This window comes from Echiichthys vipera, assembly GCF_963691815.1.
Source record: "Echiichthys vipera genome assembly, chromosome: 17".
NCBI lineage: Eukaryota > Metazoa > Chordata > Actinopteri > Perciformes > Trachinidae > Echiichthys > Echiichthys vipera.
The window spans coordinates 15,923,496-15,948,511 of NC_139842.1; the positions used below are offsets into that span (position 1 = coordinate 15,923,496).

Genomic DNA, 25,016 nt, shown 5'->3' on the forward strand with positions numbered 1-25,016 from the left:
GGGACTTTTCTGAGCCAAAGCGCAGGAGGAGGAGAGTACTTTCAGTTTGACTTCGAAGAGCTTCTTTTACATGGGGGAAAAGAAATGACATCTACAGCGAGCGAAAGGAGGGCGTTTGCTCATAAAATCAACCGGTGAGACAGCGGCAGAAGTTATTGTTTAACAGCTACAGTTGCGTGAGAGTGACCTGCTGGACATACGTTACACATAGCCAGTTAAGCTAGGATTTGAAAGGTTACTGACCATAAACCCGTCAGTATAAACACCACTCCTCTATCGAAACCAATATTTATTGAAGCAGCGTGGTCTCCTACACTTTGAGGAGTTTAATAGCTGGGTTTTACATGCACCTTAACGTAGCATCTACAGAGCATTGTCACCAACAATGATTAAGCTACTTAAGGATAACACCAGGACTAAAAAATGACTCAGATTTGTAATTTATGAGTATTAAAAACGTAGTAAAACCGAGAAAAAATGCTTTACACCCAACACAATTGCACCAAGCAACATTCAGTAAGTTGTTTTGTCCCAGGGTCGTGTGAACGCCTCGCAGCATTATTGTAGCAGCCTGTTTCCACATGTTGTAAACTGGTTTTCCCTCGTCGTGGAAAGCTATAGTAGCCTACTGCATGAACTAGAAATGTAGTATGTGTCATTATACTAACAACATGTTGATCAGATTCCAGGAGAAATCCTAAAGGCATGCCACATCTGTAAACTGGCTCTTTGAATAGCATGCTTAATGCTTAACAACACTGGAGAATTTGCAGCCAAGTGCGTCCCTGTTGGCTGCAATAGACAACAGATCTTTAAACAAATTGGGATCCTGCAAACCTTGATTTCTATCCAGGGTTGTGCTGGTCTGTGTTCTACTTAATTTTGCACCAAATCCCCCTTATCGTTATTTCATTAAGAAACAGCTTAGCCTTGCAATACGAGATAGCTCCTCCAGAAACCTGTGAGAAAACTAACAGGATTACAGATTCTTATCACTGACCTGCTAGTCAATATTGTCTCACCCCAGTGAAAGCCTCGCTGAAATCATGTCAGTGTAGTGATTTTTATAAACAATGGATCAGGCTCCTTCACAAAGTGGTTTTAGTTTGATTAGTATATTGCACCATTGGCTGTCACTATGTTTATATACCTTTTGACCATCAATAACATATCCTGTGGAGATATAAGGTTGGTCGAACAGTCTCCCCCTGCATTCTGTCCTCTCCTTAGTGGGACTTAACCATTGTTTAGTGCCGGATGCAGGAAAGGGTGGGAAGGGGTGTTCTGGCTATTGCCCTTGCAGTCGATAGCTTTCCTTTTTCCTGTTTGAAGGCTGTAGACAGTGTCCACATCTTTCGAGAATATCGTGCTCATACAATGTAAGCATACAACAACAAAAAAGACTGTTTTCAAAGAATGCCAGTTCATCATCAGGACATTATCTTGGAGAGCGGACTAGAGGACATAGGTCTTCATCTCTGCCTTACAGTCAGTGTGTATTGATGGAATGAAGGCACGGACCGTAGCTATGTGGATCATGGTCTGGGAAATGTTGAAGCCTTTGCAGCTGTGTATATGAGAGAAAAATCCATTTTGTGGTTCTAGAGGAGCAGCTGCTTGCTGTCTCTGTGAGAGGATTGTTTTGTTTTTTCCTTCCTGCTTTGTTTCTCTTTAAGCCTTCCATTTGCCGTTGGTCCATAAAGGCCATGGACAGAGCTCTGGCTCTGTGCCTGCTCCCTGGGGCCAGCTTGCCACCTCTCGTGAGATCAGCTTGAGTCCCTATTCAGAACAGCTGCTGGCCTTTAGCATCTCTACCAGTACCAGAAGCTGACAACTTCTGCTTTAAATGAACATTATAAATTCAAAAAGCATGCTATTTGTGCAGATAGTATTAAGATCAATTGATCTATTCAACAAGGCCTTGTTTCTCTTGCAGCTGTTTTTAGTTCTGGGATCCTTATGATAGTGAGATGTATGCACCCATCCAAATCAGTCATTTCATGTATGTACATTTGTGCCTTTGTTCTCTGTTGAGTAGCTGACTAATCTTTTATATCCTTTCTCTTGCTCAGGACGGTAGCAGCAGAGGTCAGAAAACAAGTATCCAGAGAATATGGTTCTCCTCAGCTGACCAAGAAACGAGGAGGCGCACACCACCCTGTGAGTCGCCCTGTGTCAGAGTTTCAAGCCAGCTGCTTTAAAGCTCCAGTCAGCAAGGTCACAACAAGTTGATGGGTGTAACTGTGTCAATTAGGTTTAGGTAAAAGGTATGCAGATGAGTGTAGTTTTCATTAGTGTTGACTGCTGGCATGGAGGGAGGGGTTTTGAAACATGATATGCCCGCTCTCACTCACCTGTGTTGTTTAACAGTGGTAGTTATATAAGACGCTGTGTTTTGGAAAATGTCTGTTTTCATGTAACAAGGATGATGGTGGAGTTTTGAATAGGTCCAGGAGACATTTACAGATCCTCAACAGACGGTGCTGTGAACCAGAAACCAGACATAGGCTTTGGAACAGAGCAAAGAAGATGAGCGATAATGGGTTTCAGAGAAATATCGCTGAGACAAAGTATTAAACTATACTTTATAAACCCTAGTGATTTTACATATGATAAGTAACTGCTAAACAATCCTGCCTGTGTCAGATTTGTTGACTGTAACATAAACTTAGGGAAGTAAGTGCATGAAGATTTGAAGAATTGAGAGCCAAAAACTGAAACACCATTCAAATACAATTCTAAACGTATCCTTTAGCATCTTTGAACATGTTCATGCACATTGTGCAGGATTTAATTTCAATTTCAAAATAGAAATAATAATTTATATTTTCTGTTATTTTCATAAACAAATTCCCAAGGCCACTAAAGAGACATGACTACCTTTCTCTTTCATTATCCTTAATTTTCTTTGTTTTGTATTATCTAAATATCAAATATCCTGAACCGCTCTATCCCGATGGTACATGTCTCCTTTTACTGCACCTTGTAAGTCCTTCTGATCCTGCTGATCAGATTAATATCTGTCATTATGGCCATGTCATAGTTATTTGTACGTAATAGTCTAATGTTGATTGGCAGTTGCCCCTGACGGAGGTGGTTGAGCCTGTGGACTTTGAGGAGTATGTGAGCAGTCACGCTCCTGGGGTGGAGCCCGGCCCGCTCAGACAGCTCATGGAGTTCCCCCAGGATGATCTGGAGCTCCACCCGTTGGACAAAGAGTGCATTACATTGGAGCCCCCACTGCCTGAGGAGGACGAGTGAGTCCAACTGCTAATGGCCAACACAACGCTCTGTAACACACATCCTGCTGTAGTTTTTACACTACGACACACAGGGGATTAATATTACTGTAAATGTAGGACAGACATCACCACAGATCAGAACAAAGCCTTTCTCTTTGTGACACTGAATGAACATAAATATTAAAAGCATGCTTTGTTCAATTATTAATGTTTTTTTTCTGTGTAGTGCCCTGGATCCCAGAGTGAGAGATGCCTTGGCAGTCTACACAGATGACTGGCTCGTCATTCAAAGAAAGTAAGTGGTGTCAGTTGTGGTACCAGCTAAATTAACAGTACACGTTTCATCAATTGTTTAATAATGTGCACCACTTTTCCCTGTTCACTGCTCATGTGATTGACAGTTACATAATTACAGGGACAACCATATTTTTCTGATTTCCTGCAGGTATCAGCGCTACAGCACCATATACACCCCGCACAGCTCGGAGCGACAGAGGGAGAGGCAGCGAGGGCTGGTCAAACAGACCTTTGAACTGGACGAGGCTGCTGCTGCTGAGCGCCAGGACGACCAGGTAGCTGATGGTGATGTTCAAAGGACTTGTTATCTAAAATACAGAGTGACCATTGACTCATTTTAGGTTCATTAAACTAATTTTATTGATCGACATACAGTGTTGCCAGGAGTAAAAGCTTAGAGGATTTATTCCAGTCCTGAAACTCTTTATTTAATAATGATTTAAGTATGAGTTGTATTCCGCAGAGCGAGTTGATCATATGGAGAATGAGTAATGGATAAATGGATAAACCTTGTCCATTATCCATTACACAGTCTCCATATGAGTCATACAAATGTGTAATAAGGTAATGGGATCTCTACTTTATTGTTCTCCTCTTGTTTCTAAAACATCTGCAGTGAGCACTTAGGTGACATATTTGCCTGGAAGGAAGAAAAAAAACACATGATCTCACTTCTTCATCTCCCTCTTTCATGCTCCAGGATGACGCAAAACGGCGGTCAGTCAGCCTCGATGAGACTCCTCGGGGGAGCTGGGCCTCCAGTATCTTTGACCTGAAGAATTCCTCCCCAGACGCTCTTCTGCCGTCTGTGCTGGAACGTGCAGCTGCAGAGGACATGGACCGCCACAATACTGAGGCCCGCCTGCAGGGGCGCCACAGTGACCTGCTGGGCCTGTACCCTCCCCCTGATGAGGTTCGCTTTAAACCATCCTGTATCTGCCTCTGTTGAAGTAGAAAACCTGTGACTTTATCATATAAATAAGAATTCTACACGACTCTTGATCACAAGTTTGTATTAAATAATACAGTCGGTAAAGGGAACATATGCTCATATTCAGGTTCATACTTGTATTTGGGTTTCTACTTGAACATGCTTAAATGCTTAGTCAGCTTCAGCCTTTTCAGGTCTTCCGCAACTGCTTTCTCATCGTCTCTGCACCGCCATTACAGCCGGGGAATAACTGTAACGGCACTATAGCGGCACTTTTCAAATATATACACATTACAACTGTACAGAAGTCCTTGCAGCAAGTTAAAAGGCACAGCTTCTGAATACAGGCTGTGTGTATTTCTCTGTTGATGCACTTTTTACAAAATGGTTCCTTTTAATTTTTACCAAGTTAATGAAGGGTGTCTTTAAGCTCTGTAGAAATTGTTACATCTTTTTTTTAGTGTAATATTAGGCTTTGTAAGCTTTTGGAAAAATTAGCAATGACATTACATCACACAGCAAAGGCCACATATTTAATGAGTTAGCCTATTGTCTTGACCGTCTCGTAATTAACTAATACTCACTGTTATGTATGTGTTTAACAGCACAGATTGATGGGATTTAGTGGTATCGAGCGGTGAGGTTTCAGATTGGGGTTAGTGGGTTCACCCCTTCCTTTCTGAGCCTGTAGTAGAACCTATGGTAGCCTTGAGGAAAGGTAAAGTGCCAGTTTTTGGTTGATCTTTTCTGGATGACTGTAGAAACCTGGCTGGCTCTGTGGAAGAGAACCCACCCACTATGTAGATAAGCTAACGAAAATACAACGTTTTTTAGTTTTTATCATAGGTTTTTTTACAGGTTATTATACACTCATGAAAACTTAATTCTAAATTCCAAATGATAATAACAGCAGATTTTCTCATTTGGAAATGTTGGTAAATGTAGTTACCATTTGTTCAGCTTAGAGAACATTATTGAATGTTCCCAAATGCCCATAATGTCTGCAATCCCAGCCCCTTCCACAAAACTGTTTGCTTTCCTTTCCTCAATGTTCTCTTCTTCTTGCTCCATCCTTCTTCCTTTATATCTGTGTACACACTGTCGCCTTCTCCGCCGCCACGTTGCCATGACATCTGTGTAAATGTTATGCTGGTGTGTGCGTCCGTGCGTTCGTGTGTGTGTGTCAGGATGAAGCAGTAGAGAGATGCTCTGTCCCTGAAGTGCCCAAGGAACACTGTGGCCAGAGGATAATGGTCAAGTGTCTGTCTCTGAAGTGAGTGACATTTAGAATATAACGGCTGACTTATCTTGTCTTCCCGATTGTCATCCTGATTTATTATTAGAAGTACCCACAATGCTCTTCATATTTGCATATAACTCTATTTTGTATGTTTTTCAGGTTTGAAATAGAAATTGAGCCAATATTTGGCACACTAGCCCTGTATGACGTCAAGGAAAAGAAAAAGGTATATATATATATCCAGCACATCATTTTTTATTTGATACAATGATTATTCATCCAATGAATTTCACTCTGTAAAACCACTTACGTAATGCTGAGCTCATGCTAATCTAATTGCTCTTGTCTCGAAAAGGTCTAAGTGGTCTTGCAGTTTAGATCACCAAGGCAAAACTGAATTAAAATCCCTTGGCGAACCTTTCCATTATCATCTTTCCTTCCCCTCCCTCTGTCGTTTTCCGCTTTTCTCACTCTTCCCTCCAATAGATCTCTGAGAATTTCTACTTTGACCTGAACTCGGATCAGATGAAAGGGCTGCTTAAACCCCACACACCTCACACAGCCATTTCCACACTGGCCCGTTCTGCCATTTTCTCCATCACGTACCCTTCTGCAGATATATTCCTGGTCATTAAGGTACTGAGAGAACCCACTTTTACACCAAAGAATCTGGCTTAATGTTATTGGCATAAAATAATTATTTCTTAGCAGCTCATAATTCTAAATATTTTCTACCTAAATAAAATTCTATTAAAAAAAATTAAGTTTCACTGTTAGAATGTGCTTTACTGTGTTAACAGTCCCGTGCATGTATTTCAGCTTGAGAAAGTACTTCAACAAGGAGACTTTGGAGAATGCTGTGAACCCTACATGGTCATGAAAGAGTCTGATTCCTCCAAGGTAATGGAGCCAAAAACGTGGTTTAAACTGTTGCAATGCTCAGGGACTTTTACTGTCTAGTCAGAAGCGTTACTCAACTCTGTCTGTGTAGCTGCAATATTTACCATCCTCTTTGGCAGGTCAATTCTCTTGGCCACTGCAGATATTTTAGCCTTTTCATTATTTTTTGATTTCAGTTATCATATCTTGTCTGCTCTTTATCTCGCTTCAGCACAAGGAGAAGCTGGAGAAGCTGCGTTTGCAGGCAGAGCAGTCGTGTACTCGTCTTGGCCGTTTTCGCATGCCTTTCGCCTGGACGGCCATTCACCTTCTCAACATCGTCAGCAGTGTGGGAGGTCTGGATCGGTCTGACCCTGACTCTGACTCTGGTACCGATGACTTAAAACACATCCTTAATCTTGTACAGTGTACACGATCATGAACAAGAAATTCAACTAGTTACAGTGACAAAAAGCTTCCATGAGTTGAACATTGATGCACATGTCTCTCTAATAGTAAATGATTTTCCTTCCTGCCAGAGCGAAAATGTCATGGAACATGGAACGAGAGAAAGAAAAAGGGATTTGAGCGGATGAGTGTTGGGGATGACATGTGTAACTTTGCCACTTTCCGTCCAGCTACATTGACCGTCACCAACTTCTTTAAACAGGTCAGATTTTGTCAGGCATACCCACCCATCCACCCATCCATCCATCCATCCATCCATCCATCCATCCATCCATCCATCCATCCATCCATCCATCCATCCATCCATCCATCCATCCATCCATCCATCCATCCATCCATCCATCCATCCATCCATCCATCCATCCATCCATCCATCCATCCATCCATCCATCCATCCATCCATCCATCCATCCGGCTCTGAATATATAATTAAACCATAGCATACGCCCTCCACGGTTCAATACACAAGTTTTTTTCAGTTTTAGCAATAAAAATACATGTTTCTATGCTTTGAATTTCTCTCTGAATGGGCTCTTTCTGAGCTTTGAACACAGCATGTATTCACGTGCAGCAGATGGGGAAACGCCTCCCTGCCGAGTAAATATTGAGCAAATTGAGCAAATTGTAGTAACTCCAAGACTGGATTTTTGGATTTTGGTGTTGAATACAGTGACAAGAGGAACGAAAAGAGTCAACAGAACAATTACCGTCTGCAAGAATTGCTTCACATGTGTTGACGATGCAAATGGTAACACTTACAATATGAGCGCACATTTGCGGCGTCACCACCCTTTTTGTTTCTGGTAAAATCCATGATTTTGATGTAAAATATTTTGTTGTTGTTCTATTAGTCAGATAACAGCAAATACAATCTGCGATATCCCCCATAAATGTGCACAAATGCTTCAAGCACACAACACGTAGTATTTCACATTGTATTACAGTTCTGTTGTGCTCTATTTTAGCAGTGACAGCTATTGTAACTACATGTTATAGTTTGTTTTTGTAATCTCAACACAACTTCTGCTTTTCTGTTTGTTAACATGAAGGAGGGGGACAGACTGAGTGATGAGGACCTCTACAAGTATCTGGCAGATATGCGCAGACCGTCCTCTGTTCTGCGACGACTGAGGCCTGTCACAGGTAAATGCAATATGCTCACGTAGTCAAGGTATTTATGTGAAATTCATGTAATAAGGTTCCTGGATTATTTGTGATTAAGAGTTTGTGTATCTTGTATCTTGTGTATTGAAGACTCATTATGTCCCTCAGCCCAGTTAAAGATCGACATCTCTCCAGCTCCGGACTCCCCTCATTACTGTCTGTCACCAGAACTGCTTCATGTGAAGCCTTACCCTGATCTGCGTGTTCGCCCGACCAAAGACGTGCTGGAGTTCCCTGCTCGCTACGTATACACACCGCACACAACCTACAGGTAAGAGTTCACCATATATACACATTCTGTACAGTAAGTTGACCCATAGAACAAATATACAGTATATTCACCTCTTCAAATCATGCATGGTTTACTGTACTTGTTTGTATGCTGACTTTTAACACGGTTGTTCTGGCTTCAATTTAGTCTGTAGTTTTAAGCAAAGAGGACAGCAGGATCTGAATTTGAAATTGACATTGACATTTTTTATTGATATCATTGTTTTGTTGAATATATAAATACAAAAACATCTTTGAGTTTTATTGATATATGTACTTACAAATAACACAAGATAGTTTGGTGAAACAAAATCTTAAATAACTTAACTTTATTCAAATGCGTCTTTTTAAAAACATGCACATCAAAGTGAAAAAAAACAAACGACACAAATGGATGAGAGCTGCAAGTACTAATAAAATAGGTTTTCTAGCAATACAGTAGATCTATAGCACGCCTTGCAGGGTTAGGAGGGAGTGCAGTGACGTTAGAGTTGAGATCTGCACAGACTGAGAGACGTCAGTGGTGAATCTTAAAACGGCCCTGTCATAGCTTCCCTCTGGAAGAGGAAAACAAAACAGTAAATTGTATTAAATGAAAAACATCAAAAGTTCAAAGCAGCAGATGTTTTGAACACGTCACTTGCCATCTTCTGCAGTTTGGAGAGCTGCTCATTCTGAGTCTCAATATTCTCTTTTTGAAACTGGGTCAAAAGCTGTAAACCTTTCAAGATGTCTGATTGCTCCTCTGCTCTCTCCTGAAACGGAAATATAGTTAAAGTAACCTACTTAATAAATCAGTGATTGGTGTTTTAAATATGGGAAGTTGAACAGTGCTTTCTCATAAACCTAACCTGGATATTGGCAGGCTGGTGTTGTAACTACAGAGAGGGTTCCTGTTTTTTGTTACCTGCAGCTCTTTGATGCTGATGTTGGTGTTGACATACAGCTCCAACTTCTTCACTTTTGTTGTCAGGGCCACCTCTTCCTTTTCCATGCTGGCCAGCCAGTCTTTGGTGATCTTGGTCTGAACCTGTTGCTTGGCCATCTGGGCCTGTCAAAAGAGCATCTGCCCATATTTTCCTATTCCACCAACAATGATCCCAGTGCAGCTGGCAGCTGCCTGCCCCACAATGTGACATGCAGCTTTCTAATGACATTCTCACTCTCTCATCTCAGATGAAAGAGTTACATTTATCCATATACATCAGGAAAATAAATGAAGGAATCGTATGATGATTATGGGTCTTACTAAAGAAGAATCATGAACAGTTCCATGCGGGTTTATGTAGACTTATAAAGAGCTGCTTTGTTATGTCTGTTCAGCTGTTTTTATCTTGAGAGCAGAAAAACACACAAGTTTAATCTGATAGGGATTTTACATACTAGACATACAGTACTTCCTCTGTCTCCCTCTGCTCCTGCATACTGTGCCTTTTAAGATCTGCAGTTTGATTGTAATTCTTAGTGGTTAACGCTTGTAATTACTCATCCATTCAACAGCACATCAATGGAATCAGTTGTTTACATATTTCTGTTTCCTTACCTCTAGCAACTGTATCACTTTTTTGATTTGTTTCTCCACTTCTGCAGCCTGCTCAGTCTGCCTCTCCAGCTTTTGGAGAGTCCCCTCATGGCCCCTCAAAGTCTGGCTGATCTTGGCTATCTTTGCCTCAGTGGTTTCATAAACATAGTTAAGGGATTCGCTGAACTGTATGACGCCAAACATGAGCACGTTGACTTCTTCCTGTGGCGCAGCCTTGACTTTCGTCTTCCTGGTCTTCCTGAGCGGACCTGCATGGACTGCTGTTAAGCCTGCGGCCAGACATAGCAGGCACAGGCTACAAATCATCTTCATAATACCAGTTGCTAACGAACTTTAGTCTGGTTGCCTGTTTTTCAGTTGTTCAAAAGAATAAAAAAACAATTCAGCTTAGTTAGGGAGAAAGCTTGCCTGATGTAAAATCTCGCAAATGAGGAAGAAAGCTATAAAATACGCAATTGTCTATCCCAGCTGCGAAGATGTTCGCATCATCAGAATACCCAGTGGATGATGAATTTGGAGGGTGGTGTGCCTTATATTGGATGTGTACATGCAATACCATGGTAAAACATTAGCTCAGCTGTGGTACAATCACAGGTCTTGTCCGTGGCCTTTGTCTCAGTGACCCTGCCTTGAAGTTTAACCCCGAGAGACCGATTTTTTTATTTAGGACACAAACACGTGTGACATACACTACATGCACCACACTAGTGTTTGATACAGAAAATGTATGAGCAAAATCAAAATCTGCGCAGTTATTTAATGTTTTTTTTGAATATGTGATTTTGTGGTGCTTCATTGTTTCTTGATATGTGGATAAACTCAACTTTCAAAAATATGAGCTAATGTTTGCTTTGGACAGGATCTAAGCTGACTCTCACAGAGCCAATACTGGGTCACACTCGTGCACAACACACATGACACACTATCTTTTTCTTGCTTTACAAAATGCTATTGTAGGTTATCGGGAACATAACAGCTTAAACTGGGGTATGATACAACATGTTCCTTTAACTCCTTAATGGCTTTCTATTATTCATTATTCTGTCTCTTTCTCATTCTCTGCCGGCCATAATTTTGCCTTTCAGGAATTTGCTCTATGTTTACCCACAAAGTCTGAACTTCAGCAGCCGTCAGGGCTCTGTGAGGAACATTGCTGTGAAGGTTCAGTTCATGGCAGCAGAGGACCCCAGTCAAGCTTTGCCGGTGAGTCACGGTCAAGGATAATAAGTGATTACGATGTTCTGAGGAAAAGGAAACTCCAGTCACAAAGAGCAGCTTGAAGCAGTGAAATAGTATCTGATGTCTTCTTGGAACAGTGAATATCTTCAAAGGGACATATTTTTTAGCCCGTAGGTAGGAAACATCTTATTACAGTGAGTGATCTTACATGTTTTAACTATAACTATATTTGTCTATTGAATATCTAATAACTGAATGGTATACTTGGAAGGCGAAAATTTGTAGTTTGCTCATTTAAGAATAACTGTGCCATGACATCCAGAGAAAACTTCTCAAAGTCCTTCATCATCAACATAATCCACTTCACCTTTGTTGTCCACATGTTTAGTAGACTTAAAAACATTACAGTTTGCCAAAACCATGTTAAGTACGTTATTGCATTAGAGCTGGAAAGACGCTGGGGGAACACTTCATCCCAGTGTTAAGAAGCACTGCCTGTGGGTTTTGTTTCTGTGACAATTCTGTGGCATTTGCATTAGCTAGGTGGCCTTACAGATAGACGGAAAACAAGCTTACAATTTGTGCAGTGATAAAAGCACTCACAAGCAACTATCAGCGTTCGGTCGATCCGCTCCCACAAATGGGCTCTGCTGTCTTTATTGTGATAGTTTCCTGAATAGGAGCTCCCCTGATGACATCAGCACTTTTCTGAAAAAATCATAGATTTTCAATTAGAAATGCTCGGAGCAACTGCACAGAAAAAATTTGCTGCAGAAAAAAAGATGCTGGGTCCAATGCCTGTTCTATAGGCGATCGCATGTGGCCGTATATGCTCTCTCCTCATTTTGAACAATTGGAAAAATTGCTCTGGTACTAAGTTTGAAAATAGTTTATTTAAATGATTGACCAGACTATGAGGATTACAGTAATGTCAAGGGACTTCCTCCTATTTGTCACTATATTTACACTCTGCTGTTTGACCAGGTCATCTTTGGGAAGTCGAGTTGTGCTGAGTTCATGCAAGAGGCGTACACTCCCATCATCTATCATAACAAGTAAGGCTCACTCATCTGTTGACCCTCACTGTTGACCTTCCAGTGGAGTCTGTCCAACTTGTGTCTTCCTAAAACATTGTGTGTAACTCTTACTCAAAAGGTCTCCTGAGTTCTATGAGGAGATGAAGATGAAGATTCCTGCCAATCTGACAGACAACCACCATCTGCTGTTCACCTTCTACCATATCAGCTGCCAGCCCAAACAGAACACTCTTCTGGAGACCCCTGTGGGCTACACCGTGAGTACACTCCTTCAGCTGGCCCACATTTAACACTCCCACCCACATACTTACTTGTTTTGATAGCTCCTTCTGTTGTCTTGCCATCGGTGAGTGATCGCGTGTCTCTCTTTTTCTATCTGCAGTGGATTCCTCTGATGCAGCACGGCCGGCTACGAACTGGCTCCTTCAGTTTGCCTGTCTCTGTGGAAAAGCCCCCACCTAGCTACTCTGTGCTCACCCCGGACGTGAGTGTATATCAGTTTGCCTGCCCTCACCTACTTCTTTGTGATGAAACCTACTGTTATATGATTTGGATGTCACTGCCACAGGTTCAGCTCCCGGGCATGAAGTGGGTGGATAATCACAAAGGAGTGTTCAATGTCGAGGTGACGGCAGCCTCCTCGGTTCATACTCAGGTACACAAATGTGCTTTTCTATACTATAGTTTCTGCTTTCCCGTGTGCTTTTTCCTCCAACCTTCAAAAGTCACATTCAAATTAGGTTAGTGTCACTTCAGAAGTGTTGGACATTGTAATTCATTTTTTCTAATAGCATCAATAGTTTACATCTGTTATGAATGGAAATGCACATATATTGAGATTAGTATATAATAAATATTTTAACTACATCTCTAGTACTAGTGCATTACATGTCGTAGACCTGCATATAATATTATCCCTGTATGAATGTAAATATGAACTCTTTACATTCAGAAAATCGGAGATCCTCAATCTTGTCTCAAAAGTCTTTTCAACTGTATCAAAAGCTTTTATTGAAAGTTAAAAATGTACCCAGTTCAAGTGATGTCTGATATTTTTTCTGTTGTTAACTCTAGGACCCCCACCTGGATAAGTTCTTCACTCTAGTGTATGTTCTGGAGGAGTACTCCTTCCCCTTCCGCCTGAAGGACGTCATCATTACCGAGGCAAACATGGAAGGGGAGCTGAAGGCCAGCATGGCTGCACTGAGAGGGGCTCTGCTGGATACCTGTGTCAGGTTCCTGCACCAGCTGCTCAACAAGCTCATTCAGCTCATTATCTACCCACCAGTCATTTCAGGTCAAATTGGTAAGTGATTCTGAAGGACAGCTATTTGAGATTTGAAGTGCACTTCTCGGGGAAAGGCTGAAATCCTAATTCGGATAATTTGAGTAGATAATGTGATAATGATTCATAATAATCTTTTTAGGATTTACTTTATGCATCTTACTGTACATCTAAATCTGAATTATTTTTAACTTCGGTGACACATAAAACAATACAGATATATGCTAGATGCCAATGTAATACCTATTTATGAAAAGATCAAATTGTATTAATGATTTGATCTGCCCATTCTGCGTTCATTCTTAATTTATCCACAGTGAACCTGGGCCGGGCTGCTTTTGAAGCCATGGCTTTGTTGGTCAACCAGATTCACAAAAACCTGGAGGGGAACCAGGACCAGCACGGCCGCAACAACCTGTTGGCGTCCTACATCCACTACTGCTTCCGCCTGCCAACCGCTGAACCTGCAATACCCTCGACAGGTGAGTCACCAATACGAACATGACAGTCTGTATCTGAGAAACAGAAAGAGAGCCTTTTTACTGGCAGACATTTGATTGTGTACATGGTTGTTTATATTTCTATATGTCCATCACCACGAGTAGCTGGCATGCAGTCCTACGAGATGCCTATGCAGTACGCCACCATATCGAGAGCAACAGCCCGCCCAAGCAGCCTCCACCTGTCACGCTCCAAGAGTATCAGCAACTCCAACCCAGATCTGGCCAGCAGTCCAGTTTCTCCTGATGAAGAGGTGCAGAGGATCATTGGAGGAAAGGTGAGCTGCATCTGTCTTTCAAATTGTATTATTCTTATTTGAGCTATACAACTATCGCTGTGTTTAGTGCGTGTTGAACTTCTTGAAAAGCCTTTTAAGTCATTATTGAGTGAAATGAAAGAAGTTCATAAAATGATGCTTTCTTTTTCTCTTTCATTGAAGGTTGTTTTTAAGTTAAAAAAAAGAAAAAGAAATGATCTATTATTTATTGTCCAGCTTGTAACATTCAGTTTGCTATTTTGTTTTAATCCCAGTGTCTCGGCTCTTCGCAGCCGATTTAATAAGCTCGGGGTGACAATGATGCTGCTTATGTGCAATTATGCTTTGTGCCGCTGTCCCCTGTGTTTCATTCAGTACCTCTAGCCCTTCCTTTGTTCTCCCTTCTCCTGCTTTCTTTGCTGATTGTTTCTTCCCAGTTTTATCCTTCAAATAATCTTGTGTGGTAATTACCTTCCCTTTACTCACTGTGCCCTTGCCTCCTGCCACACCGTGTGTTTGTGTATGTGTTTTGTGTGTGTCTCTGGTGGCTACGGCAGGGCATTGACCGCTCCCACTCCTGGGTAAATTCTGCTTATGCCCCCGGGGGCTCCAGATCTGTGCTACGTCGAAACCCCAACTCCAGCTGTGAGCTCAAGCAGGTGCCAAATCCCTCCTCCTCCTACTCCTCACCTTCACCTCCATCCTGAACCATCTCTGACCAACTCGTGTGGGTCATTTCCTACGTCAGTTCTCAGGGGTTGCGTCTGTTATCTTTCTCTCACTCTGCCAGCCATGTCCTACCTGTCACACCTCTTGCATCTTGTCTTGTCTTTCACAATTCATCCTCTCACCGCCGACTAACAGACCGCATCTGTTGTGTTTGAGAGACACAATCTGTTCCTGGGCCTTGTCAGATTTCTTACTAGAATTCATAGAAAGTTCCCTGGACACCCATCCATTTCCATTCATCCATTTTCACATCACTTTGTCCTCATCTCCGTGTGTTCACCTCACCGCCACTCCATGTCAGGCAAACGACCGCAGCTGCAATCGCATGTCTGCCTTTCTGGACAGCGTGGCCTTGTTTTCAGGTCCCCCAAGGCAGATTACCAAGAAGGTAAAACCGACTACCACTATAACAAGCTGTTAAAGTGACATTCTTCAAAACAAACTAACACATTTTGATGTCCTAACATTCATCAACTTTCCATGTCATGAAAGTTAATCGTCACTCATGACATTTTAACCATTGTGTCTTTCTGTAAATTGGTGTGAATTTATTTTTTCTACACTGACCTTTAAAAGCCTTTGTCTGGCAGACTTACTGAAGAAGGCGTTAAACTTATTTGTACTATCAATTTTTAACTTAATTAATCATCACTTGATAAGTAATTTTAATAAAGCTTTTTATTTGAGGTCACTTTACCTTAATTAGTTACACAGTTAACCCAGCTACAGCTCATATCTTGAATATCAACAAAAACACACCACTTTAATCTTAATAGCTCATCTAACATTGTTTGCTTATAAATGCTAAAATGAGCTCCGTTGGTTCACATGTAGCTGCTCCATGAGGAGCTGGCATTGCAGTGGGTGGTCAGCACCAGCGCAGTGAGAGAAGCAGCGCTGCAGCAGGCCTGGTTTTTCTTCCAGCTTATGGTGAGTATGTCTTTGTGCATTTATATTAATTTTACAACACTTTTTAGAGTCTAAAGACAATACTACAAAAACAACCCTCAAAACCCACATACAGTTCTGCAGGAATCCTATTATAGCAGGATAGGTCATATTCATTTTGGGGCTGTTTTTCTTATTTGCCGTCCTTCTGTAGACAAAGAGCGTGACCCATCACTTATTCCTGACCTTGAAGCTGGATGTTGCTAGGCGACAGCGTTTCCCAGACCGCTTTGTGGACGACATCGCTGCACTTGTGTGCGCCATCAGTGCAGACATTGCCAATCGATACCACAAGGTACACAGCCCACAATCCACTCTACAAGCAAAGCAAAGAAATGAACTGCTGAAAGTCCACTGACTAAAGTATTGAATTGTAAAAGATGGCCAAAGGGTGTTTTAAAGTTTTTGTGCAATAGGAAATTGCCTTATCGCTTGTGCACAGCTCAATCGTTATTGGTATCATTGATTTAAATAACCCAATGTACAGTGACCAGAAAAATTCATAATGTCTGTTTTTCTTTTGATATCATATCTTTCCTATTGTCTGATGATATAAACTCCCCTGCTCTTTTCCCCCCTCGCTCTCTGTCCTTATGAATATTTCCCTCTCTCTCTGTCTCAGGATGTGGAGCTTGTGGAGAGGTTGAATAGCAGTCTGGCCTTCTTCCTGAATGACCTGCTGTCTCTCATGGACCGGGGCTTTGTGTTCAACCTCATCCGCACCTACTACAAACAGGTGTCTCTTGCTTCTCTACCTGTTTTCCTTTGATATCAAATACTTTAATTCCCAATGCTCCCACATATATATTTAGAACAGGTTTTAACTTTCTCCACCATACTTGTGTGTTTAACAGATTGCCAACAAGCTTCACACAGCGCAGAACCCCAGCTCCCTGAATGCCCTGAGGGTGGACTTCACTCGTATTGTCTGCAGCCACGAGCACTACGTCATCCTCAACTTGCCATGCTCCACTCTTAGCCCTCCGGCATCCCCCTCCCCTTCAACCTCCTCCACGACCTCACAAGTAATAGAGCTGGGAAATGCAATAGAACTGATTAAAGCTGCTCATGTTTTATTTTAATATCCTTTTATCTCACCCTCCTGTCGGTTGTTGTTTCCACAGAGTTCAGCGTTCTCCAGTATGGTGCAAGACCAGGGTGTGGCCACCATGTTTGAGCTCTCAGTCCCTTTCCGCCAGCAACACTTCCTTTCTGGCCTGCTGCTGACTGAGCTCTCTCTCATCCTTGACCCTGATGGAGAAGGGTAGGCTCTTACTAGTCGCATATATACGAATCAGGAGTTTCATTCACCTTCCCCATGGAGTTAGAACTTTAAAATGAAATACAATATTACATTATGTACATGTGTGCAGTGAGAAACACACAAAATGTGCTGATACTTTTTTTTTTTTACCCATAGAGTTTTCTTCCTTCATAAAAAAGCCATTAGTGCTGTTCACTCCCTGCTGTGCAGCCATGATGCAGACCCTCGTTACACAGACCCTCAGGTCAAAGCCCACGTCGCTCAGCTTTACCTGCCCCTAATCCCCATTGTCATGGAGACGTTGCATCAGCTCCACGACTTCTCTGGTCAGCACAACATATATGCATCCTACTCATATTGTTATGGCTATCCACCTCCTCCGCACACTTACTTCATTTGCAAAATGTTTTTATTTCCAGTATTACAACACCTGAGGGTGCTTTTTTGTATTTCTTTCTAGACTCCTCGCCTGCTCGGGTCCGCCATGCCTCAGCCCACGCTGACGATGCCGACCCAGACAGCGGCAACACTATCAGTCAGTCTGTTGCCATGGCGATTGCCGGCTCTCCTTTACCACATGTCAAAGCCAACCCATTTGCGTTGCCCACAGTGGTGAGTGATAGCGGCAGGGGTCAGGCCGTTCCCCCGGGCCCTATAGACTGACAGGTCACAGATCGGCCTCTGTGTGGGAGGCTGCTGTCTCTCTTTAACAGATGATCACTCTGACTTTTCTGTAACTCCACACAGACATTCAAAAAGCACTTGCATTCTTCCCATGTTGTTCTGTTCTGAAGTACACCTGCTCCTCTTAGCCTGTAGGTGGCTCTCTGTCCTTTTCCTTTATAACACTTTGTGAACAGACATTTTGTTTTGAAGCAGATTTAAAGACTCGCACTGAGTTTATGTGTTTGTCTTCACCAGGCTGGGCGTCAGGCCAGCTCCCTGTCTGCCGAGTGCAGCAGGACTCTGCTGGTGAGCTTCCTATGGGTGCTGAAGAATGCAGATGCTACTCTACTGGAGCGCTGGGTGTCTGATTTGTCTGTTCTGCAAATCAACCGCCTGCTGGATCTGTTGCATCTCTGTGTCTCCTGCTTTGAATATAAGGTACAATAACCAGGCAGTGTCACTTTGAGAGTCTTTCATCTTCCATAAATGTCAGTAGTTGTTTAAGGAAGTCTGCTTGTCTTGATTTAGCAGTAATGCAGTATGCTGTTGTTTTGTTTAAGTGTCGTAAGTATCTTCATTTTTTTTTTTTTTCTACACTGTTAAATCGATATTTAGTCTTAAGTAGATAAACAGGTAACACCTCATTTATACTGGAGGTTTTTATTTAATTTAAATTTGTTTGACTCTTGTTTTTCCCTGTCCTTTGATGTTCAATGGCTGTTGCAGGGGAAGAAGTCTCTGGAGAGGATCAACAGCCTGACATTTAAAAAGTCTCAGGACATGAAGGCCCGACTGGAGGAGGCCATACTGGGAACCATTGGTGCTCGTCAGGAAATGGTCCGTCGCTGCAGAGGTAAGTAGCATGACAGCAGTCAGTAATGTGTGTGAGTCAGAAGCTTGTTCTTGGTTGTTGTGTATATAAATTTGTGTTCATGGATATTGTGATTTGTTTATCCTTCCAGAACGGAGTCCATATGGCAGCCAGGAGAATGTTAGGTGGAGGAAAAATGTCACTCACTGGAGACAAAATACAGACAGAGTTGACAAGTATGTTTACATTGATTACTTATAGATATCTGGATTATAATTTAAATTATGAACATGGTATATTTTTCTGACTCTTCATTTAAATCATGCTTGCATGCTGATGGTTGTAAAATAACACGTCTCCTTCAGGACTAAAGCTGAGGTGGAGCAGGAGTCTGTGGTGGATGGAAACTTAGCTACTGAGGCCTCTCTGATAGTACTGGACACGCTGGAGATTGTAGTCAAGGTAGAGCAATATATTTATTTGTTTATTTCGGGCATGTCAGTTGGATAAATCATCATCATACACATATAGCACTGTTCATTAAACGGAGAATCACTTTGCTGTAATGTGCTGTGTGTGTCTCTGTCTGTCCACTGTCAGACTGTGGTGGCATCTGAGCTAAAGGAAAGTGTTCTGGGTGGAGTGCTGCGAGTGCTCCTCCACAGCATGGCAGGCAACCAGAGTGCCCTCTTCCTGCAGCACTGCTTCACTACACAAAGGGCTCTGGTCTTCAAGGTATATAAGTACAAATGTCTCCATTATACTTTTATTAGCTTTATTTAACAATCAAATATTAATACATCTAGAAATATTGGCACAGTCACTCAACACACATACGCATGGTCTCTTATGTGACTGACATAAATAATAGCCCGGGCTATTATTTGATATTTTACGGTAATGTCTTAATAATTTCACACATAAGTCGCTCCAGAGTATAAGTCGCACCCCCGGTCAAACTATGAAAAAAACTGCGACTTATAATCCGAAAAATACGGTACTTTTTAGGGATAACGACAACAAATTGTATATGTTCATTTGATATAAACTCTGCGTGTGTTTTACAAGTGTAATGTGTTAATTTTAAAGAAACAAATAGTGAATCATACTTCATATATTTGTATAAGGTGTATATGAAATGAGTGCGTTTATGTGTGTAGTTCCCAGAGATGCTGTTTGAAGAGGACACAGAGCTTTGTGCAGATCTCTGCCTGCGTCTTTTGCGTCACTGCAGCAGTAGTGTCGGCTCCGTCAGAAGTCACGCCTCCGCCTCTCTCTACCTGCTCATGAGGCAGAACTTTGAGATTGGAAATGTAAGTCTGGACACTGTCTTTGTATAGATTGGTATAATCAAGGACACATACATATACATATAGACACTACATTAATATTGTGGGTAACAATTTGTCCAAATTTTACCCTTGGACCAGAACTTTGCTCGAGTAAAGATGCAGGTCACAATGTCCCTGTCATCACTGGTGGGAACGTCACAAAACTTCAATGAGGAGCATCTCCGCCACTCGCTCAAGACGATCCTGACATATGCTGAAGAGGACCTGGAGCTCCGTGACACGCCCTTCCCAGAGCAGGTATGTAACATCCTCTGTTCAAAGTCTCATCTGGAGCTGCTGAAATAGATTTGCTTATATACTAATGTGCTGTGCTGCACTTCTGAAACTGCAGGTCCAGGATCTGGTGTTCAACCTGCACATGATTCTTACTGACACTGTCAAGATGAAAGAGCATCAGCAGGATCCAGAGATGCTCATTGACCTTATGTACAGGTACTGTGATGCACATTAATAACGTCTGCAAACAGTAATAATAATGTGTCACAAATAAACTCAGACTTCTATCTTTTTTTACATTTTTTATTAAGGATTGCAAAGGGCTACCAGAACTCCCCTGACCTGCGTCTGACGTGGCTCCAGAACATGGCAGGAAAACACTCGCAGAGAGGGAACCATGCTGAAGCTGCCCACTGTCTCGTCCACAGCGCAGCGCTGGTGGCAGAATACCTCAACATGCTGGAGGATTGCCGCTACCTTCCAATTGGTTGTGTCTCGTTTCAGGTAGGTGTATGCTTTTTAACGGGGGAATAACAGCAGTATGGCAGGATGAGAATGGCGGTTGTCCCAAAACTGGAGCAAGGAGACACAAGCGTCAAGATTGTTGAAATGTGCAAATATAAAGATTTTATATTTGTTATGACTTCTCTGTTTTTCTCTCAGAATATTTCATCCAACGTATTGGAAGAGTCAGCCGTATCCGATGACGTCCTGTCTCCAGAGGAGGAGGGGATTTGTGCTGGGAAGTACTTCAGTGAGTCTGGCCTGGTGGGCCTCTTGGAGCAAGCAGCTGCCTCTTTTAACATGGTACGACTCCTATTCTCCGACCACATGGTGACAGCAAACATGTTAACACAGCACAACGTTGCAGCATTGACATGGCAGAAGGGGTGTTATGTGATCAGGCGGTATGTGTAAAACTGGCTCTCCATTATGCTGTAACACTAGGCCGCCATGTACGAGGCTATAAATGAAGTGTACAAGATCCTGCTGCCCATCCATGAAGCCAACAGAGACTTCAAAAAGCTGGCTACTGTGCACGGGAAGCTGCAGGAAGCCTTCAACAAAGTCTACAACCAAGTGAGTTTGATCCTGAAATTACCAACGGTTAACTGCGCTGTGAGTGTTGATGAGAAAATGAACTTTATCCTGGATTCCTTTCTTATGTCTCTCTCTTTTTCAACTTTTCCAGAGTTCAGGATGGGAGGTAACATTCTTCTACGTTCTATTGAGTATATTACATTTAAGGTAAAACTAATTCAACAATTCCTTGTATTTTGTATTGACTATGTTTTCTTTCTTCTTCATTGCCTGTCTTCGTCTCGCCTCCCTTGTGAACGACCTCTTACTGGTGAGTGATCCAAAACTTTGTCACACCGCTGTTACAAAACAGTTTCCATCCCTGTTTGCCCTACTGTGGTGCAACTACATTTCAGCCTAGAAGTATATGTTCTCTTTGTCCTACAACAGTTGCTTTTCTATCACAAAATATTCTGTCATCATTATACAGTAGCAAGAGTCTTTTCATCTGTGTAGCCTTGATGTGTACTTATTTTAAGAATAAAAGAAAATGTGGTGTAAATTGAAATTGTCCTTTTCTCCACAACAAAATATATAATATGATCAATATAAACTCCTCCCCCCTCCCAAGATTTCCATAATGGAGATAAATGATAGAAGATGTAAAACAAGTTACACTGAAATAATAGCAATAACAATGATAACAATACTTATAGTAGAAAAATAAACAAAGGAAAAGAAAATGTGTAAGTACAAGGCATGGACAAACAGGAAAATGCATACAGTATATTATTCTGTTACAGCATGTTGCAGTGCGCTTAGCCTTTTTTATGGTTCACCCAGACTGTGAGTGGTTTGAAAAAAGATTACAAAAGTAGTGTTTTATAATCTTTTCCAACAAATCTCAATTGTCTTAATAGGGGAGATTGATTTCCTTACTTCTCTGTATCAAATACGCCCTATTTCTTAAATTAAACTCCCCCAAGATGCTCAGAAAATGATCTCTTTTTTCATCCTGTCTTTAGCGTTTAGAGAATGTTTGGGACCTACTTCCGGGTGGGTTTCTATGGCTGCCGGTTTGGAGACCTGGATGAACAAGAGTTTGTCTACAAAGAGCCATCAATCACCAAATTATCCGAGATCTCCCACAGACTTGAGGCATGTTAACCACTCAGGATACTAATAAAGGTGTCATTAGTGATTTATGAGAAACATAATTCTAAAGATGAATCTCTCTGGTGCACAGGAGTTCTACTCAGAGAGGTTTGGGGATGAGATGGTTGAAATTATCAAGGACTCCAACCCAGTGGACAAAAACAAACTGGACCCTAACAAGGTAGCATGATGTGTACATACAGTATATATCAATAGAGATTTTACAAAAGGTATAAGTGTACTGATGACCGTTTGTGCTTGTTTCAGGCCTACCTCCAGATCACCTACGTTGAACCATTCTTTGACACATACGAACTAAAGGAAAGAATCACCTACTTTGACAAGAACTACAACCTACGGACTTTCATGTACTGTACTCCCTTCACACTGGACGGCCGAGCCCACGGCGACCTGAATGAGCAGTACAAACGCAAAAGCATCCTTACAACATCTCACGCATTCCCTTACATCAAGACACGTGTCAATGTTATCCACAAGGAGGAGGTGGCTATATTTTCTGGAGGGATTTTTTGGTCAGCTGTTATAGAAATGTAGCGCATGGGGGTGAAAAGTTAACTATTTATGTTGTATTTGGTTCTCCAGATCATTCTTGTCCCCATGGAAGTGGCCATTGAGGACATGCAGAAGAAGACTCAGGAGCTCGCCTTTGCTACAAACCAAGACCCCGCTGACGCCAAGATGCTGCAGATGGTGCTTCAGGGCTCTGTGGGCACCACTGTCAACCAGGTGCCTGTTTAGATACTTTGCAATGTACCATTAAGCATTTAAAATGTCAAACGCCCACATCCTCCTGGAATATTAATCTCATCCAAATGGGGTCGAATGTGGTTCAGTGTTTTAAGTATTGACAGACATTCCTAAGCAGATGTGTAACAGTTTCTCCCTTTCACAGGGCCCCCTTGAGGTGGCGCAGGTCTTTCTCTCCGACATTCCTGATGACCCAAAGCTGTTTCGCCATCACAACAAACTGCGTCTCTGCTTTAAAGACTTCACTAAGAGGTGATGACACACTCCAAGGCCCAGACGCAGACTGCCGTGTAACTAATAAAAACAAACCCTGACTCCCTCTGTCTGCCCTTTCTTTTTTCGTGCAGGTGTGAGGATGCCCTGAGGAAGAATAAAGCCCTGATTGGACCAGATCAGAAGGAGTACCACAGAGAGATGGAGAGGAACTACAATAAATTGAAAGAATCTCTGGGTCCTCTCATCAACCGCAAGATCCCCCAGCTATACAGAACCCTGCCAGCTCAGACTACGCAAACACAACGGTAACTTGAGACACTAAACACACACGCGCACGTACACACGCCTACGCACTGAAACACACAAAATGAGCTCATGCTGTTTCTCCAACTCCATCAGATGATCCAACACGATAGGCAAATTCAACTTTATCATAATCTAGGTCATAGGCAAAAATAAGTGGCTTGAAAACTGTCACATCTCTCAAAGGTTTTGCGTTTGTTTATAAAAAAAAAAAGTTGGTGCAGGTCGTGAAGTATTGTAGCCTATTTGACTATGGAAACTATCACCATATGTTTTTTGTTTTCATCTGCTTTTGGCATCAGACCTGTGTGTACATTTGAGGGTCTGAGGGCTGCTGCTTCATAACCCGGGTTAGAGCTACAGTCAATAGCACCTGCCAGAGCGATGATTTTAAGTTCTGACTATATTTCAGATGATTCTGCCAGACTTATTAAACTAAATATAATATATTTGAAAGTATTGTATTGAGGCAACATATCACTTCGTGATATTACTCTGTGAACAGATATCCAACACCTGAATAAAATGATGAGGTGGTTTTACCTCATTCTTAATCTTTGAAAGTTGATACTCATTCAAATTCCTGCAGGCTTATATTGAGACAACACCACAAAAAGATATTATTTACAGCTTTCAGGGTAAATCCTTCACTCCCTGGGTCAGATTTTGTCTCTAAAATGAACTAATAACCAATAATTCAAGTATAACAGCATTCAGTGTTACACCTATAACACCTCAATTAATTTTGCAGATTTTAAGACACAGTTTTAAGCAAAATCGTCCGAAACACTTGAAGTAAAACATTCTGTATCGTCTTGCTTTTCTCCCGCAGGAACTCCTACAGTAGGTCCAGCCTCCGCAGAGCCGACTGTTGAGGCACAGCAAACTGGATAACAACACAGAAAAACAAGCTTTAGAAATTAGCCACATCTCATCCCGTCTGCCACCCCCCAACCCCCCAGTATTGCACACCAACTGTCACAAGCACACATGCACTGTCCTCTTACTCTAGTTCGTTATGTTTCCCCTTCCATCCCCCCCTGGGCCACCCAGACACGCCATAATCCCCCCCGCCACCACTGACAACACACACACACACACACACACACACACACACACACACACACACACACACACACACACACACACACACACACACACACACACACACACTTGTCACCTCTTTCCCTGCTGAACCATTTCCCCCGACACTACCACTCTCACACCTCTATAGGAGAAAACCTCGGCTGTTTATACTGGAAGGTTATCTGCACTG

At 42.1% G+C, this 25,016-nt stretch overlaps 2 protein-coding genes across 3 annotated transcripts; one reads left to right on the forward strand and one right to left on the reverse strand.

Annotated features, from left to right (window-relative positions):
* On the forward strand, window positions 1–24,836 carry dock6 (dedicator of cytokinesis 6). Of its 2 annotated transcripts, none has more exons than XM_083930926.1 (49): window positions 1–134; window positions 2,073–2,160; window positions 3,079–3,257; window positions 3,469–3,537; window positions 3,688–3,814; window positions 4,240–4,452; window positions 5,658–5,743; window positions 5,870–5,936; window positions 6,197–6,346; window positions 6,530–6,610; window positions 6,822–6,978; window positions 7,129–7,259; window positions 8,107–8,200; window positions 8,330–8,492; window positions 11,120–11,237; window positions 12,198–12,268; window positions 12,369–12,507; window positions 12,633–12,734; window positions 12,819–12,905; window positions 13,325–13,556; window positions 13,853–14,017; window positions 14,141–14,313; window positions 14,850–14,951; window positions 15,856–15,951; window positions 16,124–16,264; window positions 16,592–16,705; window positions 16,824–16,994; window positions 17,094–17,233; window positions 17,390–17,559; window positions 17,694–17,845; window positions 18,155–18,337; window positions 18,626–18,752; window positions 18,862–18,946; window positions 19,076–19,172; window positions 19,311–19,445; window positions 19,871–20,023; window positions 20,141–20,299; window positions 20,394–20,494; window positions 20,590–20,782; window positions 20,942–21,085; window positions 21,227–21,358; window positions 21,471–21,485; window positions 22,331–22,456; window positions 22,545–22,634; window positions 22,721–22,957; window positions 23,057–23,200; window positions 23,367–23,473; window positions 23,569–23,742; window positions 24,573–24,836. In XM_083930926.1, the coding sequence occupies exons 1-49, from the start codon at window positions 85–87 to the stop codon at window positions 24,613–24,615; spliced, it is 6,273 nt and encodes a 2,090-aa protein (XP_083787052.1). In that variant the 5' UTR covers window positions 1–84; the 3' UTR covers window positions 24,616–24,836. The 2 variants fall into 2 exon arrangements, with proteins under 2 accessions (XP_083787052.1, XP_083787053.1); XM_083930927.1 differs by lacking the exon at window positions 14,850–14,951 and adding an exon at window positions 15,323–15,409.
* Window positions 9,022–10,340, reverse strand: angptl8 (angiopoietin like 8; the record flags this gene model as incomplete). Its single annotated transcript, XM_083932070.1, has 4 exons — window positions 9,022–9,048; window positions 9,136–9,246; window positions 9,399–9,542; window positions 10,035–10,340. 4 exons carry the CDS (start codon window positions 10,338–10,340, stop codon window positions 9,022–9,024), a joined length of 588 nt encoding a protein of 195 aa, XP_083788196.1.
* Window positions 24,837–25,016: the final 180 nt, after the last annotated feature.

Coding starts and splice junctions, on each gene's coding strand:
- dock6 (XM_083930926.1), top strand. CDS start 85: ATGACATCTACAGCGAGCGAAAGGAGGGCGTTTGCTCATAAAATCAAC. Junction 18,753..18,861: donor AATGGTCCGTCGCTGCAGAG/GTAAGTAGCATG, acceptor TTATCCTTCCAG/AACGGAGTCCATATGGCAGC. Junction 21,086..21,226: donor CAGCTGCCTCTTTTAACATG/GTACGACTCCTA, acceptor CTGTAACACTAG/GCCGCCATGTACGAGGCTAT.